The sequence below is a fragment of the Lepus europaeus genome, chromosome 22 (assembly GCF_033115175.1).
Source record: "Lepus europaeus isolate LE1 chromosome 22, mLepTim1.pri, whole genome shotgun sequence".
NCBI lineage: Eukaryota > Metazoa > Chordata > Mammalia > Lagomorpha > Leporidae > Lepus > Lepus europaeus.
Genome location: NC_084848.1, coordinates 27,960,665 through 27,980,094, shown reverse-complemented (window position 1 = coordinate 27,980,094; position 19,430 = coordinate 27,960,665). Strand labels below are relative to the sequence as shown.

General features: G+C 54.5%; 2 protein-coding genes across 21 annotated transcripts in view; one reads left to right on the top strand and one right to left on the bottom strand.

Moving 5' to 3' along the window:
• The window catches only part of PAPLN (papilin, proteoglycan like sulfated glycoprotein), a 46,073-nt gene that overhangs the window by 18,046 nt on the left and 8,597 nt on the right, over positions 1-19,430 (top strand). For 2 of the 4 annotated variants that reach the window (XM_062181391.1, XM_062181392.1), the window contains exons 14-26: positions 86-172; positions 340-574; positions 1,396-1,519; positions 1,822-1,960; positions 2,853-3,312; positions 4,052-4,189; positions 4,326-4,450; positions 4,662-4,815; positions 5,342-5,479; positions 5,987-6,114; positions 6,203-6,311; positions 8,958-9,124; positions 12,192-13,068. In XM_062181391.1, coding sequence (XP_062037375.1) covers positions 86-172; positions 340-574; positions 1,396-1,519; positions 1,822-1,960; positions 2,853-3,312; positions 4,052-4,189; positions 4,326-4,450; positions 4,662-4,815; positions 5,342-5,479; positions 5,987-6,114; positions 6,203-6,311; positions 8,958-9,124; positions 12,192-12,367 — 2,180 coding nt within the window. In that variant the 3' untranslated portion in view covers positions 12,368-13,068. Of the gene's footprint in view, positions 1-85; positions 173-339; positions 575-1,395; positions 1,520-1,821; positions 1,961-2,852; positions 3,313-4,051; positions 4,190-4,325; positions 4,451-4,661; positions 4,816-5,341; positions 5,480-5,986; positions 6,115-6,202; positions 6,312-8,957; positions 9,125-12,191; positions 13,069-19,430 lie in introns of those variants that run through there. The other 2 variants (XM_062181393.1, XM_062181394.1) reach the window with 2 other exon arrangements.
• NUMB (NUMB endocytic adaptor protein) overlaps positions 14,441-19,430 on the bottom strand; it is a 174,068-nt gene continuing 169,078 nt past the window's right edge. For 13 of the 17 annotated variants that reach the window (XM_062181401.1, XM_062181408.1, XM_062181402.1 and 10 more), the window contains 2 exons: positions 17,392-17,538; positions 14,441-16,496 (listed from right to left, as the gene is read on the bottom strand). In XM_062181401.1, coding sequence (XP_062037385.1) covers positions 15,781-16,496; positions 17,392-17,538 — 863 coding nt within the window. In that variant the 3' untranslated portion in view covers positions 14,441-15,780. The remainder of the gene's footprint in view (positions 16,497-17,391; positions 17,539-19,430) is intronic. The other 4 variants (XM_062181410.1, XM_062181400.1, XM_062181411.1 and 1 more) reach the window with 1 other exon arrangement.

Genomic DNA, 19,430 nt, shown 5'->3' with positions numbered 1-19,430 from the left:
GCGGTGCCGGGCCCGCTCCCCGCTTGCTTCTACGCTGCCCGCCGCCCGGGACTCACCCCTGCTCTCCCCCGCCCCGTGCCCCCAGAGGTCCCCAGCGTGCAGGACCCGAACACGCGTCCGAGCCCCAGGGAGCCCGGGGCGCCTTTGGGTCGGCGAGAGGCGCCCCCTGCAGGTGAGCTGGGGGCAGGCCCCGCCTCCCCGGGTCGTGCGTGGTGGAGGTCAAGGGTGGGGGTGGGACAGTGGCCAAGGGGAGTGGTCTGGGGGCGGGGTAGGGGGCCCTGCGAGGACACGGGGCGAAGTGACGCGGTCAGCACAGCCTATGCGTCCCCTCCTGTCCAGATAACAGAAACCAGCAGTGGGCAGCTCGGGAGCCACCGGGGGCCTGGGACGGCCCCAGGCGAGACTGGGGGCGCCGGCGGCCAGAGCCCGGCCCCGCCTCCGGCGCGCAGCCGCCCCCGAGGTCCCGCGACTGCAGGCACAGCCCCCACGGGTGCTGCCCCGACGGCTACACGGCGTCGCTCGGGCCGCAGTGGCAGGGCTGCCCCGGGCCCAGGGTCTCGTGCCAGCAGAGCAGGTGCGTGCAGGGCGGGCAGGTGGGTTTGCCCAGCCCCCCACAGGACGCTGCCCGGGGGTGTGCGATCCTGGCGATGCAGTTGCTAAGCTTGCTGATGCCGGGTGGGACACGGCCCTGCTGGGTCTGCTGGAGGCTCAGCAGGCCAGGGGCAGCTCAGGCTCAGAGTCCCCGGGAGAGGCTGGACAGGGGCTGGCCGGGTCCCCGCGATTTTCCCGACAGAGGGGCTGAGCCCAGCGTCCTCCCTGTGGCTGGCCGCCTCCTGATAGCCCGCCCAGTCCCTCAGGCACTGGGCCCAAGCCTCAGAGTCAGCAGCCTGGGGCTGATGCCTGGCCCGGCTGTGTGCTGATCACCGTGGAACAAGTTACTTAACCTCTCTGATCTTGGCTTAGAACTGGGAACACTGACAGCCTTGGGGTGGAGTTACCCTGAGGAGGGATTAAGTCCCAGGGTGCTGGCCCACAGAAGGTGCTTGGATATAAATGGTGGGGCGCTTCAAACCCCCTCTTCTCCCCCATCTGCTGCTGTTTTTTGTAACATCTCCCCCGGGAACCCGACTCTCGGACAGGCTCGGGGCTGAACTCCCCCTTGTCGGTTTGGTGAGGGGCCGTGGGAGTTGAGGAAGCTCTGCTGTGTCCCTGGTGGCTGCTGGGGTGGGTGGGGCCGGGGGCAGGCAGAGCAGAGTCCCCAGAGGCACCCTTTCCCGCCCGGGGCCTCGCCTGGATGGCTTCCCCACAAAGGGCACCTGGGTCCTGGGATGCTGGTGGAGCCTCCGGGGCTCGGGGCTGGCGGTGAGGGGTGCGGGCCCTGTGCTGTCTGCCTAGGTACGGGTGCTGCCCTGATGGGGTGTCTGTGGCCCAGGGGCCCCAGCAGGCTGGCTGTGAGAGACCCTACGGCGGCGGGGACAGCCGTGGGAGCAGACCAGGGTCCAGGGCGGCGGCTTCCGCTGTGAGTGTCTGGCTCCTGTGTGTGGAGGGGGCAAGAATCGAGTGCCTGAGCCTGCCCAGTGTCCCTGTCACCCAGCGCGGGCTTTGGAGGAGGGAGGGCCCCGTGAGCCTGTGGGCTTGGACCATCCTCGGGCGGGGGCAGGGCCTCGGTGATGGGCTGGCCTGGGGCAGGGGCTTCGTCCAGCACACGCTGGCCTCTGATCCACCCCCTGGCTGGGGCCTGTGCCCCTCAGGCCCACAGTTCTGTCCCTCCACCAAGGGCGGGCCCGTTCCCCACTTCCCAATCCTGGGCTTCCTCCCCAGGTCCCCAACGCCCACTGGCCCCAGGCCCAGCAGAGCGAGCCCGGTGCCTGCCGGGGCTCCCAGTTTGGCTGTTGCTATGACAACGTGGCCTCTGCTGCAGGCCCCCTGGGGGAAGGCTGCGTGGGCCAGCCTGGCTATGGTGAGTGCATCCCCCACCCAGGGTGCACGCTGGTGCTGCTGTGCCCCACCCACTGTGCCCCACCCACTGTGCGACCTTGCGGCCAGCTCTGTTGGATTTCTCCACGTGGAGTCACTGAGCGCCTGCCTACTGGGTGCCAGGCCGAGCGCAGTGCTGGCTGATCTGCTGTCCAGCACTTTGCACCAGGGGCCTCTGGCTGCTTGCGGGAACTGGGAGCGTGGCACGGGTATCCCAAGAGATGAAAGGACCAGCTGGGCAGGGGTGTCCTGACCTTGCCTGGGGATTCGGGGGTGGGTGGGTGGGTAGGCAGCAGGAGCTGAATCTTGAGGGAGGGCGGGGGCTGGGGAGGCCACCAAGGCTGGAGCACTCGGAGTATGACTACAGCTGCCTGGGACCTCAAAGGCCAGACGAGCTGGTGGTTGGGGCTGGGCACCCACACGGGCAGCCACGTCAGATCTGGGCAGGTGGAGCTGGCGAGGAGGGCCGTCAGCTCGGCAGACTGGGGGCTCAGCAGCCACAAAGCGTCCAGGGGACAAGGGTGGGCTCCTTGCTGGGTGTCTGCAGGTCCCAGGTTATAGGGAGTTACAGGGCAGGGAACCCATCATTCTAAGCCTGGCAAGGTCAGGCTTGGGGCTACTCTGTGTGCACCCTAGGTGGTTCAGGGCCAAGGGGACCCAGGGCAGGGCAGCCCGGGGAGCCCGGACCTGTTGGAGGGCTCTAGTTCTGTGCACAGAGGCCACTGTGGCCCCAGTCTGGGGCAAGGCTGCATGGTGGACAGCCTGGTGGACATGCCCTGTGTCCCCAGGGCAGAGGCAGGGGTGGGCCTGGGTGCTGGGGCGGAGGGGAGGGAGGTGGGTGCAGCGTGGTGACAGGTGTCCTCCCTCACCCCCAGCCTACCCTGTGCGGTGCCTGCTGCCCAGCGCCCACGGCTCCTGCACAGACTGGGCGGCCCGCTGGTACTTCGTTGCCTCAGTGGGCAGGTGTAACCGATTCTGGTATGGTGGCTGCCATGGCAACGCCAATAACTTCGCCTCGGAGCAGGAGTGCATGAGCAGCTGCCGAGGGCCTCCAGAGCCGGGGGCCTCTGGCCAGGGCACCCATGTGGAGGGTGCCGGCACCGGTCCTAGAGGCCAGCAGGAATACGGCTGGCACAGGATGGGGGACACGGTGCCGGGAAAGCCTTTGGCTTCTGGAGGTCTCTGGCGGCCAGACCAAGAGCCTGGCCCTGGGGAGGCCCCTCACTCCCAGGCCTTCGGAGAACGGCCCTGGGACCAGGAGCATGGGTCCAGGGCCCCTGGAGCAGGCAGAGATGCTGGACGGTCAGCGCGACCCTCTCTCAGCCCCTCCCACAGGTGAGGCTCACCCTTCCTAGGTAGGGGGATCGGGGTGCCCGGGCCCAGGCTGAGCCTGGTGGAGCTAAAACCTCGAAGTCAGCTGGCCCTGCGCCCTACTCCTGACTTGTACCCCTCCAGGTGGGGGCCTGGTCAGCCCCATTCTATAGATGGGGGCACTGAGGCCTGAGACAGCAGACTCGTCTCATGACTGTGGACAGCGAGGCAGCTGGGGCTCCTGAATCCTTGATGGGCTTTGCCAGTGTCCCCCCTGCCTCTCTGGATGAGCTTCCTGGCTTTGCCACCTTTGGCAAGGCGCTCAGTATCTGCCAAGCCTCGGCTTCTTGATCCATAAGGTGGTGCTGTCATCTCCTGTCCAGCATGGCTCACAGGTCACAGATGGGTTGCCGTTCATTATTCTCTTGGGACTGGGTTGTACTGATTATGGATTTGGGAAGATTAAAAACCCAAACTCTGAATCCCCGCAAGGTCAAGTGTGTAATTCAGCCCCCATGTGAACATGCGGGCTCGGTGCCTGACTTGCACCACCTGTGGCCGTTGCAGGGGTGGGCTGCGGTGGCAGTGCCAGGACATGGGGGAGGCTGACGAGGGGGCATCTCCCAGTTCCTGGGCTTCCAGGGCTTGGCCCACAGCTGCCCATGGCATAGCGGGCACCAAGCTAACCCTTGTTGTGGTGCCGTGGAGTGGTGACCGGTCATGGCACTCAGCTGTGGGCAGACCCTTCCTTCCACCTCTCCAGGGTCAGCTTGGCGGGCTCAGGGCCCTTCCTGGTGCAGGCAGCCCTGGGGCAGGTGGTCCAGCTCTTCTGCCCAGGGGACCTCTCTCCAGTGCCCCAGGCTGTGTGGCAGAAAGATGGCCGGCCCGTCTCCTCTGACAGGTGTGTGTGACATGATCCAGCGTGTGGATGGCTGTGGGAGTGGGCTCGGAAGTGGGCTGTGGGCTGCAGACCTGGGGGAACGCTCACTGTTGCGTGCAGGAGCCCAGACCTACGTCTCCCCGCTCTGCCCATTCAGGCATAAGCTGCAGTCCGATGGCTCCCTGGTCATCAGCCCACTGCGGGCAGAGGATGCTGGCAGCTACAGCTGTGCCAGTGCCAGGCCAGGCCGTGACTCCCAGACGGTCCAACTGCGCATCACAGGTCTCCTTCCCCACCCCATCCTCCGCTGGGTTCTCAGGGCCCCAGGGTGGGAGGGACTGGGCTGGTGTGCCCCTGCACTAGAGATCGGAAATGCTTCTGTGGGTCACTTCTGGCGGCTCTCACTTCTTGCACGTCCCCTGCTGGCCGCGTAGCCCTCCCTCTGTCTATGCCTCCCCACAGCTCACCCTTCCTTCTTCTGGACTGACGACAGGGGGTGACGTGGCCATGCCACCTGAGGCCGAGCAGACGCGCTTCCCTCAGACCAGGGACCCAGCCCAGGGCCACAGGCCTCAGGACTCCAGCCTGGGAGGGGATGCCAGGGGCCAGGGGACTGTCCCCGCCTCACACCCACGGCCTGCAACCAGGTAACAGCAGTGCCAGCTTGCTCTTAGCGCCTCCTGCCTGAGGACCTGGGCGGGGGGAGGGACCTGTGGGAGAGGGAGGTGGGGCCCCTTGCTGGTGAGGAAAACAAGGCTCCCTGAGCTGATCCTTCCATGTAAGGGAAGCCCCCCAGCCCCCAGCCGGAGGGAAAGGTGCATTGCCACAGGTCCGGGACTCTGGAGCCCACAAGGGACGAGCGGCTGGAGGAGGGATGGTTTCCAGAGGGCAGGTGGAGGGCTGCCCAAGGCAAGGCCCTAGTGGCAAGTGTGCAGAGAGCTGCGGTGGCTGGTCTGGCCGGGCGGGGCGGGGTGGGAGAGGAGGGGGCTGGCAGTGGCTTTTAGACCGGCCCCCCGGCCCCTCATCTTTCTGTGGTGCCCTAACCAGAGCCAAGGGGAGATTTCAGGGAGCTGAATCTGGCAGACAGAGAAGGCGCACGAGGCTCAGGTCCCCGCAGGAGTCGGGGAGGCAGCAGCAGGGGCCCCTCGTGGCTGAGCATGCCTTGTTTTGCAGGCTGCGTCTGGACCAGAACCAGCCCAGCGTGGTAGAGGCCGGTGCAGGGCAGCGGATTCGGCTGACCTGCCATGCGGAAGGCTTCCCACCCCCAACGATCGAGTGGCACAGAGACGGACAGCCCGTCTCTTCTCCCAGGTTTCCTCAGCTCCTCTCCTTCCCTCCCCTTCTGCCTCCAGCCCTACCCAGCTGGGGACGCTGCCGCCCATCAGTCCTGGGCAGGCCTGTATTTGCATCCTGGGCCTTTTCTGAGTGAGGCCGGCTCGGAGGTGTGGCTGCAGCCCTGCTCACACACAGTACACACCGTACTGTAATCTGCACAGGAGCCTCATTCCGAGGTAGGGGCTAGCCCGCCTTTGACACTTAGGAGCTGTGTGACGTTGAACTTCTAAGTTATGGAACTAAATGAGCATAGCAAAAACTAGAAGCTCAAGTCAGAAATTGTTGTAAGAAAATTTTGAACTTATTATTAGGCTTAAGACATTTTTGAGGACATTAAAGTACTGGCAACTGGTCAGCGTAAGGCCCACCAGCCCTCTGACCTGACCCCAGTGAGCAGGGGCTCTCAGGCTCTCCCCAGGGACTAGAAGATTCTTTCTCCCCCGCCCCCATGCCAGCCCTCACAACCGACTGCTTGGTCCTCAGACACCAGCTGCAGCCCGACGGCTCCCTGGTCATCAGCCAGGTGGTTGTGGAAGACGGTGGCTTCTACACCTGTGTTGCTTTCAACGGGCAGGACCGAGACCAGCGATGGGTCCAGCTCAGAGTTCTGGGTAAGGTGGCAGTCCTTTGAGGTCACACAGTGGCCCGGGAGGGGCATGATCTACACAGAGGCTGACGACGTCTGCTCCTCATGCCCAGGGGAGCTGACGATCACAAGGCTGCCCCCTACCGTGACAGTGCCAGAGGGTGACACAGCCAGGCTGCCGTGTGTGGTGGCAGGGGAAAGTGTGAACATCAGGTGGTCCAGGTAAAGTTCTCCTTAAGGCACTTCCTGCCCTCAACCCTCACGGGCTCAGGTCAGTGTGGTCCACTCCGCCGGGTGTCACTGTCAATACCGCCTCCACCCCCTTCCGCTGTCTGGTCACTACGACAGGGCCTGTGGTCCCTTCCTCTGACATAATGGAGCTCTGGAAGTCTGCTTGCTTTTCCATTTGGTTTTTGAAATTTTCATGAGCGAGGGTACCTAGCTGCTGGTTTATCCCCCAAATGTCTGCAGCGGCCAGGGCTAAAGCGACGAGTGCAATCCAGGTCTCCCCCTGGGTGGCAGGTACCCATCACTGCTCCCTCCCAGTCTGTATTAGAAGGCAGCTGGAGTGAGGAGCTAAAGCCAGGCAGCAAATGTCAGTACTCTGATGGTAGGATCTAAACGCCCAGCCTGCCCTGGGATTTCTTTAGCACTGTTGGCATTCTGGGCTGTCCTGCACGTTGGTCAACACCATCTGGGGCATCTACACAGCAGATGCAAGTAGGTACCGCCCCGCCCCTCTCCCATCCTTGGTCTTTAGTTCATTTATTCAGCAAAGAATTCTCCTCCCCTTCTTCCTTGGGATGTGTCCGGATCAGGCTAGGTTCTGGGGATCCCGGGGCACTTCCAGACAAGGATGGCCAGAGTGTCAGGAGCAGAGTGAGAGGCTGCTTTGGGGCTTGGGAGAGTCAAGCAGAGGGGCCAGGGCAGTGACATTGGGCCTCTTTTCTTTTTATTTGACAGATAGTTAGATAGATAGAAAGGTCTTCCTTCCGTTGGTTCACCCCCCAAATGGCTGCTACAGCCAGAGCTACACTGATCTGTCTCCCACACGGACGGGTGCAGGGGCCCAAGCACTTGGGCCATCCTCCACTGCCCTCCCAGGCCACAGCAGAGAGCTGGACTGGAAGAGGAGCAACCGGGACTAGAACCCGGTGCCCACATGGGATGCCAGTGCCGCAGGTGGAGGATTAGCCAAGTGAGCCACAGCGCCGGCCCCAATGTTGGGCTTTAATGCTGGGGGGGGGGGGGGGGCAAGGCCCTTCTTGAGAGATGCTGGAGGGGAGAGGTGCTGGGTTGTAGAGGTCGGCGGCCTCTCGTGTGGCCTTGACGCTAGGGCAGGCAGCAGGGCGCTGCTGAAGGTCGCCCAGCTGGTACACTCAGTCGAGTCCTACTCAGGTTAGAGCTTGTCGGCCTTTCGTCTGGATTTCCCCAGCAGCCTATGTCCTCAGGGCTGCCTTCTTCCAAACGGTAAGTCCCCTCCTTTGAGCCTGTTTCTCTGCAGACCTTGTATTTAGTGTCTCCCCTTCACAGCAGAGCTGTCCATTCTGGTTGTCGCCGCCTGTCCTCTCCCTACTTCACAGCCGGTGCCCCAAGCACACTGCCCTGGTCAAGGCCACCAATTGGCTCCCTCTTTTTCACTCCACCAGATACATCTCGGTCCTAGAAAGTCTCACAGCATCTGAGCGCTTGCTCCCTGGGGCAGGCATTTGGCCTAGCACTTAAGATGCTGGTCGAGACGCCAACATCCCGGTCCGAGTGCCTGAGTTGGAGTCCTGGCTCTATTCCCGATTCCAGCCTCCTGCTAATGCACACCCCAGGAGGCAGCAGGTGATGATGGCTCATGTACTTGGGTCTCTGCCACCCATGTGGGAGACCTGGCTCCATGTTTCAGGCCCCAGCAAGGGACTGTTGGGGGCATTTGGGGAGTGGTGTAGCAGGTAAGATTCTCCCCAGCTCTTCCAAAACCAAAATACTCCTTTGGTTCTGGAAAACCACCCTGTCTGGTATGGCTCAAGGTGGACCCTCGGTCCCGGCTTCCGCACCCTCCACCCGGACCATCCAGTGCTGATATAATCTGGGTCAGGACTCTCTTGAGTTCCAGTCTGACCCTCCTGCTATCTCATAGGAACCCCTAATTCAACCCAACCCTGCCCCGGATTGCCCCAGAGGGGAGAGGCAACCAAGCTTGAAGCCTTTGCTGTTTCTTCCTCTTCTCTCTCACATCCCACTCTCACCCCGACCCATGTCCCTTTATTTTCCTCCCTGTGTCATCTACCGTGTATGTGCCATTGCAGCCACCACCTGCCTGGTCTCCCTGCTCGGCGAAGCATCTCTACGACCCGCAGGAGCCCACCCAAACTCCTCACGAAACCAGACTCCCTGCTAGCTGGCTCCTGCCCCTCTAGCTTCCCCTTGTACACGTCCTCCTCCTGCCTCCACCATGACCTTCTTTCAAGCTTCTGCGTTCCCAATCACCCTCCCTGTCCGCTTCAGCCACCACCCCTCCTGCCCCGTGCCTTGGCTGACCGTCTGGTTCAGGAAAGGCTCCCATAAGTCTGCACCTCTGGCCGCCCCAGTGCCCTGGAGACAGGGAGTGCCTGGGGCTTCCGTGAGTTCAGTCAGCACAGGGTCCCTGTGGGGAGGAGGCAGACCTACAGCGACTTAGATCAGTGTGCTTAGTTTGTGACTTTATCTTACTTGAATTAATTTGCATTGATCTTTTTGGTGCTTCTCTCCTCTCTCTTCCTTGCGAGGAACTGTTGGCCCTGCAATAGCTCGTATGCCTCTCCTTAGTGTCTCCCAGGCACTGTAGGGCCTGAAGACCAGAGGCCCAGGATGGCTATCCCCGTGTCTTCTCCCCTCCAGGAATGGGGTGCCAGTACAGGCCGATGGTCACCGTGTCCACCAGTCCCCAGATGGCACACTGCTGATCCGTAACTTGCAGGCCAGGGATGAGGGCTCCTACACGTGCAGCGCCTACCGTGGGAGCCAGGCTGTCAGCCGCAGCACCGAGGTGAAGGTGGTCACCCCAGGTAAGCAAGGCCTGTCTGTGGTGGTGGAAGGGTGCATTCTCCAGCGCTCTTGCTCACGCTCTAGGGCTGGCTGTGTGCCCGGGAGGTGGGGAGGGTGGAGCTGGCTCTGGAGCAAGGGGCCTCGCTTTCCTCCTTGCTCGGGGGGGGGGGGGGGGGGGCTCAGAAAGGAAGAGGAGGAAGGAAACATGCTTGTGCTGGGCACGTGCGGGCAGCCTAACAGATGCTGAGGACTGCCATTTAGGCTTACTTCTGCTGTGAAATATGATCGGAATTTCATTATTATAAACCAAGGCATTCCAGTCAGGGTGCAAAGTTCTCCTTTGGTAGAAGAGTCCCCCTGGCCACTGGACCATGTGATCAGAGAATCTCACCACCATTTCACAAAGGATACAGGGACCCAAGAGCTTAAGTGATGTAAGTGACGTTGCCACCAGTTACACGGCAACGTGGTGGCCTGGCTGGACTAGAACCCAGGTCTCTGACTCTATTTAATTAACATAATTTTATCTGTATTCAGTAATTTGATATTTTAGCCTTATTCGTCAGCCCCTGCACGCTAAGTTATAATTAAACAGAGACACCACACTCTAAGATGCAGTATTTTCATACCACTGAGGAAAAGTGCTACCAAGTAAGTGGTGCAGTGCTTAAGACAACATGGTCGACTGAGCGAAAGACCAATCTGAGATGTGAAAATACGTGCATCTCAGAACTGATAAAACATGGTTAGCGGTTCCAGCTTGCAGGAGCTCTGTGTTCAGATGAACCAGGAAGAGAAGCAAGGGGGCTTTGTGCACTCCCAGCCTCTCTCCCACGGGTCCTTGGTCCTGGTTCTCTCAGGCCTGATTTGGACCCTGGGATTCCTGCCTGGACGTTCCTCACAACCCATAGCAGGCGTGCTCATGCAGCGTGCGGGGGTTTGGCTGCCTCCGCCCGGCTGTCTAGCTGCCGCTGTGGTCAGAATGTTGCTTTGGCCTGGAATAGACAAGTAGCCTTCAGCTTGTGAGCTGCAGCAGGCGGTGGCTCGTGACTGAAGGACAGGTGCGCAGGGATGATGGTGTTGCCCTCGCCTTACTTCTCACCTCCACTGTGTCCCACGGTTTGGTCTCCCGTGCACGTACTGACCAGACTTACAGGACTGGAGCCAATCCAGAATGCAGACTTCCTGTGAGAGGGTCCAGACGTTCACATGCGATCAGCGGTAGCCCTGTGTGCCCTTCCCCAGGCCTCCGGCGGGCCAGTGCTGTCGATCCTAGCAGCTGTCTTCCTCCTTTCTTATCTGTATTTCCCCACTGATGGGGCTGCAGATCTGCTCTCACCATTGGTTTTGCAGGGGTCACAGAGCATGGAATTGCAGTGGCAGCACCTCCAGGGTGGGACTTGGGCCAGTCACGCTCTGCAGTTTCATGACTGTTTTGTCCCAGAGTGGGGTAAGGAGCTGGAAATACCATAGGGATAAAACATGGCCAGTCTAACTTTTTTAAAAGAGAGGGAACTATGTTGTAGGGTAAAAGAGCAGAGTTAAGCACTCAGATTTTAGCCCTGTTACTGTGCATCCCAGGAGCTGCTTTAAATGCATGATTTAGCGTAACTCAGTTTTTATCACATCCCTCTGAAGTACTATCTCCAAGTCAAATGAAAGAAACAAAGGCACAGAGAGCTACAGTGACTCGCCCCAGATACCCCGCTGGAGAGCGGCAGAGACAGGACTGAACCCAGGCAGTCTGCCTCCACAGCTCGTGTTTGCAACCATGGTGCCAAATGCTTGCTGTGACAGACGAGGGCGCTGTAAGAGCTCAGATAAGTAGGATTCTAGTAACAATATACCTCAGTGGCTTTGCCATTTGTGTGAACGCACATAGGTGGTGCTCTGGCTACACTATAGAGGAAGCCTTTGCTAAGGGCATGCACTGCTTACGTCTGATGTGGGGGCACTGAGTGAGCAAGGGGGAGAGGATGAAAAGGAGCTTTGCCCCAGAGGTCTGATGCTAGGGAAGATGTGCTAGGCCTAAGCCACAGTCAGTCCTAGGAGCCTCTTCAGGAAGAAAAGGTCATTGATGTCACTCGAGTTGTAAGATAAAGCAGTAGGATGAAACTCTGAACAGGGAGTTCTAACACACAGAAGGCTGCTTATAAATCCCAATAAGGGATTCCTTAGCACCTCAGTTCCAAAACCATTTTCCTATCACTTTGGCTAATATGCACTGCTTTCTCTGGGAAGTGGAAAACTTAGTTCCCCATCTTTCCAAGTGATTGGGATGCCGGGGATTTTGGAAGCACACAACTCTTGGGGTTGGAGGAAGCCAGCAGTGAAAGGGAGAACCCCCCTCAGCTCTCGCTAACTCAAGACCCTACTTTTAGCTGGTCCTACCTCCCTTCCTCAATCTACAGGCTGATGCAGTTGTCATTCAGCTTCCCAGGTCTCAATAGTAAAGGCAGGGAATTAACTTGAGATGTTTCATCATCCATTCAGCCTGGGAAGGGCTGGGCTGAGACCAGGCACAAGAGCAAGGAGGACTGCTGCATGCTGCAGTGAGGCCAACAACTGGGCGGGAATCAGCTTCTCACAGAGCTGGTGCACACAGCTGTTAAGAGGTCCCAGAGAGCCGGCGCCGCGGTGCACTAGGCTAATCCTCCGCCTAGAGGCACCGGCACACTGGGTTCTAGTCCCAGTCGGGGCGCTGGATTCTGTCCCGGTTGCCCCTCTTCCAGGCCAGCTCTCTGCTGTGGCCCGGGAGTGCAGTGGAGGATGGCCCAAGTGCTTGGACCCTGCACCCGCATGGGAGACCAGGAGAAGCACCTGGCTCCTGCCATCAGATCAGCGCGGTGAGCCGGCCGCAGCACGGCGGCCATTGGAGGGTGAACCAACGGCAAAGGAAGACCTTTCTCCCTGTCTCTCTCACTGTCCACTCTGCCTGTCAAAAAAAAAAAAAAAAAAAAAAAAGAGGTCCCAGAGCAACTTTGGCTTGAACGTGGTAGTTCCAGTACTGCTTACCTAGGAGATGAAATGGCAGACTAAGGGTCTTCAGGATACAGAGCTTCCTTGTCTCTCTCCCATGTTCTGCAGCCGCTGCCACCCAGCCGAGGGACCCCAGCACAGAGTGCATCGACCAGCCAGAGCTGGCCAACTGCGATCTGATCCTGCAGGCCCAGCTCTGTGGCAACGAATATTACTCCAGCTTCTGCTGTGCCAGCTGTTCACGGTTCCAGCCGCACGCTCAGCCTGTCTGGCAGCAGGGATGAAAGCTCCCTTCAGCCCTGGTTCTAAAATAGTTCTTAGGACCGGAGAGGAGGGAAGGTGGACTTTCTGGCTGGCTAGCAAAGGGGGTCGTCTTCTGGAGACACTGGCCCTTTCCAAAGCCCACCCAGTGTTCAGCCTCAGCAGCAGCCAATACTGGCCTCCCCCTGTAGTGCTCAGCATGTGTTGTGTCTGCCATAACCACAGGCTACTAAGATGTCAAGAGGACGACTGTGGGTAAGGGTAAAGTTCACTTTGCAGTCCCCATATAATCTGTTACAGGCGGGGATGCTTGAGATCAGGACCGTTTCAGATTTTGGAACATTTGCATAAACCGTCCCAGTTGAGCACCGCTAATTCAAAAAATCAAACTCTCTGAACTCCAATTCTTGAGTGCCAGGATGAAACTCAAAAATCTTTCAGTCACTTCAGAAAATTTTTGAATTAGGGATGTTCAAATGATGGACAGAAATCAGTTCCCTGTGCTTTTAAAGTAACTTGCCAGGGTTTTCACTTGATTTAAAACTGGGCAGGGAGGCCTGGAATGAATTCTGAGTTAACATTTGTCTTATAAGGGGAATGCCAACTGCTGTATCAAAGAAGTATAAGGAATCTTCAAAAAGTTAATGGAAAGTACATATTATAAAAAATCTACGTGTGGACTTCAGTTTCTTGGGGCACCAAAATAAACTACTTTTAAATTCCATGTTCCATGAACTTTCTGAAGCTGTCTTATGTTCTGTGCCACAACTACGTCTCACGTGGGGTCAAACAGTGGCCCATGCTCTCGTCTCTCACCTGTCTAGGTAGTGCCGCAGTCAGCCCTGTGTACTGATGGGGATAAAGCTATCAGCATGTTGCTTGTGAGAGCTCAGAAAGTGGAACAGAGTGTAGGGCACAGAACCAAGAGCCGCAGGGAGCACTGTTACCTGAGCGCAAAGGACTGGAGAGCTCCTTCCTCCAGCGGGAAGCTGGACCCACACCAAGTTGCGGTGATGGGTCCCCTGACAGATGCATGAAGCCAACCAGCCTGCTCTGTAGAGGGGCAGTGGAGACTCTTCCTTAAGTAGCAATCTGTAAAGCGAAATATTTGCTGCCAGAGAAAAAGCAGACTAAACAGCATTAGCAGGAGAGGGATACCAATGCGGAAATGGTTTCAGTTGGAAACCATCCCTAATTCCCTGATACCAAAACAGTAGGCTTGGATTTGGTAGCTTTCAATCTTTGACAAACCCACCAGGGGAGTGCCTAGTAAAGTTATTTTGGATAGGACCAAACCTTTGATCGGCAGACTTTCATGATCTGGAAAACAAATTGTGTCACTAGGTGAGTGATACTTCTTGGCTTACTTTTCATTCAGTAAAAGAAAATACGTGTCAGGGCAGTGTTTTTTTGTTTTTTTTGCCTTTCTACTATAAAAAATACTGAGGAGCATCCCTTTGCTAGTTTTGCTATAGAAATTGGGAAATAAAGGCCATTTTCTTGGACATCTCAGTTTAATGAAACTAGAATTTTACCTGCTCTCACATACACACACTTCAGAAAGTCAAGGCTGGCCTGCTGTTTGCAGCTGGCCTTCTCAGAACTAGTCCCGGAACAGTGCCTTAAAGTTAGAGGGAGAATAAAACTCTAGACCTGTGGTTCTCAGTCCTTTCCCATACTGAGAACTTACACAAGACAAACCCTGAAGCTGGGGCTGCTCCCTCCCTCTATATTCTAACTGGTCTGATGTGTAGGACAGGCATTGGGATTTTAAGTTTCCAAGATGATTCTAACATGTAGCCAAGATTGAAAAGCGCTGCTGTAGCCCTGAGGTGTGGCTGAGATTCTAACCAGCTCCCACATCAAGTCCATGCTGCTGTTCATACCACATTTTGAGCAGCAAGAATCTGACTTGAGGGAGATCCACTCAAACAAACCTAAAGTATGAATGAAAATACAAATTTTAAGGATATACTAATCCCAATAAAACACTCTGTAATACTAGGGACCTGTAGCAGCAGAATTGAGAAAGAAGAAAAGTAAACTCATTTGCCAATACAGGAAAGGGGAAACACCAGCCCTTTATGGGCAAGAGCTTCTACCACGAACATTTATTTTTGTTAAAGCAGATTATAAATTCTCATCAGTACAAATATATATATATATAACTTACATTTGATTGTAAGGCCAACGTTCCAAAGTAAAAATGAGATGGGATCACACATTACCCGAGGTCAGCTGGCAATGGGACGCTCTGCTCACCAAAGGGGGCAGCGGACACACAAAGCTACCAAAACCAGAATTCCCATCCCCACAAAACCTGGAGGAAAAAAATTTAAAGGACGAAACAAAACCCACCAGGACCGACATTACAAACCAAGACAGGAACCTGCATTCCCTTCTATGGATGTGATTATGTCATTGTCACCTTAGTGTTAAAAGACTAACATAAGGAAATTGCAGCAATATATAAAAGATAACATTCTCTATAGAGCATATTTAGATTGATTGCATTAAAATAATGACATTAGATTTTCATCAGAGTTTTAAAACCAGGACAATACTGCTGTTTCACTGTCTTTAAAACTACAGCCTAGTGACGGTATTGGTCACAAGCATGATTGTTGCTGCAGTGTGCTACTCACAATGAATACAATCTCAAACAAGCTAGGGATCCATCTGTGACTTCTGACGCTTGCGCTTTTTACTTCAATAGGCATCAATGATAAATCAATCTTATATACAATTTCTTACAACTAACCCTTTTACTTTTGGCAAGATTACTTACAACTCATACAAGTTTTTAATATTGAGAACTATTTAAAATATTCTAAATGCATAAAAATAAAGATTTTGGCTTTTTGATATATATATATTTATAATATTTAATTCTGTTACCCAAAATGGAAGCTTAACTTTACCCCCACAATATAGCTCTGCTGGGTAGTTGCTGATGTGGCCTCCCAGGAATTCTGGCAGCACAGCCTCTCTGTTCCCAGCTAGAGCACAAATGCTCTGTTCTTGTCTCTAAGACAGACCAGTACTGAGAGAAGGCAGGTGGATGGCCTGGAAAACAAAAGGAAGACTGCTTTGCTTCCCATTGTATTTCATATCCCAGTAAATGTGCTTTGAATGTAGATTTCTATTCAGATACTTCTGCCTGTCTGCCACCAGAGATCTGGAAGGGCACAAGGGAGGAGAGGGTACAGAGGGCGCGCCCTTGATTTCTTTAGCCTACTTCCAAGACAGGCTTCTCTAGGAATGGTTTTCCCCACTTCTTTTCAAAATCATCCCTCACTGTACTCTGTGCCTGGACTTGTTCTTGGGGACTTTTTGGGGTTAGTGAAAAGTGTCCTGATCAGGAAGACAAAGGCTCCTTTGACCTTTCTACCCCTTCGCCTAAGTGTGGACAAGATACATAAACCACAGAGATTGCTTACAGTTCAATTTCAAATGTCTTCTGTAAATCACTGGAGAAAGGGTTGGTAGGGGAGGGATTAGTACGCTGCTTGGACTTGCTTTCTAATGCAGCCCACTGAGCTTCAAAAGGATCCACTGTACAGGTGCCTGCAGGAATCTCCGGGTGCTTGTCTCCTGAAGCCAACCTGCCATTGTCTACACCATTGAAAGCTGCAGAGCCGTTGAGGTGCTGAGCAGGAGGCTTAAAGAAGGGACTGGCAGTAGCACTGCTTGACTCGTACTGCGGGAATGTCTGCTGCTTGGCCAAGCTGGGTGACTGATGGGGGAGCACAGCCTGGGGATGGCCTGCAGTGCCAAACATGTTGGCTACCATCTGGGAGGGAGTCATGCCCACCACAGGCACATTAGGGGCTGGATAGGACATCCCATTGGCCACAGGATAGGTCTGGGCAGGGACAAAGGCTGGCTGCAGGGGTGGGACCACACCCATTGGCACAGGTTGAGAGGTAAGGAATGCATTCCCTTGGAAAGGTGGTGCTGGTTGGGAGATGGCAGTGGGTGGAGGATGCTGGAGAACTGGCTGCAGAGGGGCAGCTGCGGCCTGGGGCTGCGGAGCCCGGACACTCTTCGACACCTCTTCTAACCAGCGGTCAGCCTCAGAGGCAGTGCGTCTGTGACCAGCCTGGAAAAGACCTGGAGAGGCAGCACCAGATGACTGACTCCATTCGGTCCCTGGAAACAAGATGAAAACAGACAAAAGAATCAGAATTAGAGGCTTCATTCATTAGCTTACAACTTTGGTATCTGAATGATCCTAACATTTAGAACAAGTCCTCCTAATGTACTTGTTGTGGTTTAGGTAAGAGGAAATTATCTATGTGATCAGCAAAGGAGATTTTGTGATAGGACAAATAGAACCCATTATATCATGACATTGTGTCAGCCACACTGAGCAGCTGTCTAGATAAGGCTCCAATGTCCTCAGCCAGCCAAAGCAGCTGACTGTTGGCAGAAACCCCTCTCTGATGCCATGACTCCTCCACAGTACACAAGTTAACATGCACATGCTCTATAGGCCTGAGGTGATTCCTCTTTGCTCAAACAGGGCAAAAAGAAAATAACCAGTGGTCCGGCCATACCTTGCTGACACATGTCTGGCTTCTAGGCAGACCTATGTTGTCTTTCTGGTGAAATGCCTATGTCTTATTACTGTTCTCCAACTTTTTGGCTTTAGAGTTAATATTCATTACAGAAACTAAGAAGCAGAAAAAGGCAAACGTGTTTTTTGTAGCATTTTGCCAGGCCTGCCATTCCAAGAGGCAAGGGCTTCCTTTCCTGCAGGCATGTCTTCATGTCTGCACGTGACCCAATCTGGTCAGTGATGGGCTCTGTTGGGGTTGGTTCCAGAAATCTGCATAAAAGTTCTTTGGGTATTTTGGTTCCATTTCCCTAAGAACTATTAACCCAATCTCTTCTGTTCCTCCCTTTACCATCCCTTCTCATCTCTAGCAGGAAACATATTTTTCCTAAAACAATTTCTATAGCTCCCATTCACGTAATTTGCTGATTTTAGAACCAGGTTGTTATCTGATCCCAGAATCCTCACCACCATCTGTAGCCACCTTACCCGAACGTGTGGCTGCAATTTCCTTGTTAGCAGCATCAGGGGCATGGGCCCAAGGGTTGGTTTCACGCACAGGCAATGCTATGGGTGCTAGAGCGGTATGGGCTGGCTTAGCAGCAAGCACATGGAAGGCTGAGTCAGTGCCATTAGCTACAATGGGAGCAGACAACATCAATGGAGTTAATTCATGCAGGGTTCACAAGCAACTCCTTAGAGCTGGGTCAGTCAGGCAAATGTACAATACTGGTAGAACAGACAAGACAGAACAGGTGATGTTGGGAAATTTATGCTATCTTGCAATGGATACACATTCTTTTTGGTAAAGAAGGAATTAGGTTTTAACTAACATGGTTGCATTAACAAAGTCAAATGGCTGTTAGATAAAAATATGTGCATAGGAAGAAGGAAATGAACCTACAGTTTCTAAGTGGTACAGAACTGCTCTCATGACCAGCAAATAATGTATTGATGATGTAACTTAGCCTTTGGCATAATAAAATAAAAGCATTTCCTTCTTCTACACTTTTCCAGAAGGTCAAATTATGCCAACTATAATAATGGAGTAAATATGATGATTCCTTATTATGTTCTAGGCACCACGCTAAGAATACATGCACCATCTTGTTTACTTCTCTCAAAAATCTCTTAAGGCTGTTATTATCCCCATATAATAGATGAGAAGAAGACAAGCTTTGCAGGTATTTTCATTCGGTTATTACATCAGTAATTTGTTACTGAATTAATAATCTCTTTTGAGGATTTTTTCCCTTGGTGATGTCTGTGATATCTAAGTACTACTGTTCTTTCTTCTTCTCCTTTTATTAAAGTTTCCAAACCCTTGTTTCTTTTACTCTGTTTTTCCTCCTTAGTCCAGCTTTCTATCATGTGTAGTGTGGAGCAGACAAGCACTTTATCCTGCCATACACCACAATCATCCCAATTTAGGACTAGATAACTATGCTTATGTTGTTGGCACTATTTGTTCAGGGCTTCTCCCCTGTAGACTGTGAGCCCCTTAAAGGCATGGAAAGAACCATGTTGTATTCAATTTTATACATCCAGGGCCTTGTAAATACAGAGTCAGTAGAATCTAACAGGCACTATGCTCAGAAAGACCTGAATTTAAGTCCTGGCTGTATGATTTGGGCAATTTACCTAACCTCTCTGAGCCTCATTTTTCTTCTCTAGAATGCCCACCTCAAAGAGCTGCTTGGGGAATCAAAGGAGGTGATGCCTGAGTCCTTCCCACACTGTGCCATGTGCTCAATAAGCTGTACTCAGTCACTGTGGCACAGTGGGTGGGGCTGCTGTCTGTGATGCCGGCATCCCGTATGGATTCCAGTTTGTGTGCTGGCTGCTCTACTTCCCATCCAGCTCCTAATGGCCTTGGGAAACATTACATGACGGCCCCAGTACCTGGCCCCTATGACTCATATGGGAGACCTAGACTGGATTAGCGCTGGCCACTGTGGCCACCTGGTGAGGGAACAAGTGGATGGAAGAGGTCTCTCTGTAACTCTAAATAAATAAATAACTTTTTAAAAGTTGTGCCTATTATTAGTATCATAAATGTTTGTTAGAGGTGATGAAAAGCCATTAGGTAGACATGACTATAAAGGTTTATTAAAAAAAAAGATCCCTGAATGTAGTAGCTTCCTTCAGTGGGAGCAGGCTACTGTATTCTAGGGCAAAACTTTCTCTGAGCTCTCTATCAAAAGAAACGGAGATGGGCCGGCGCCATGGCTCACTTGGCTAAACCTCTGCCTGTGGCGCTGGCATCCCATATGGGTGCCAGGTTCTAGACCCAACTGCTCCTCTTCCAGTCCAGCTCTCTGCTGTGGCCCAAGAAGGCAGTGGAGGTTGGCCCAGGTGATTGGGCCCTGCACCCGCATGGGAGACCGGGAGGAAGCACCTGGTTCCTGGCTTCAGAACCTGGCTTTGGATTGGCGCAGTGCCGGCTGTAGTGGCCATTTGGGGGGTGAACCAACGGAAGGAAGACCTTTCTCTCTGTATCTCTCTCTCTCTAACTCTACCTGTCATAT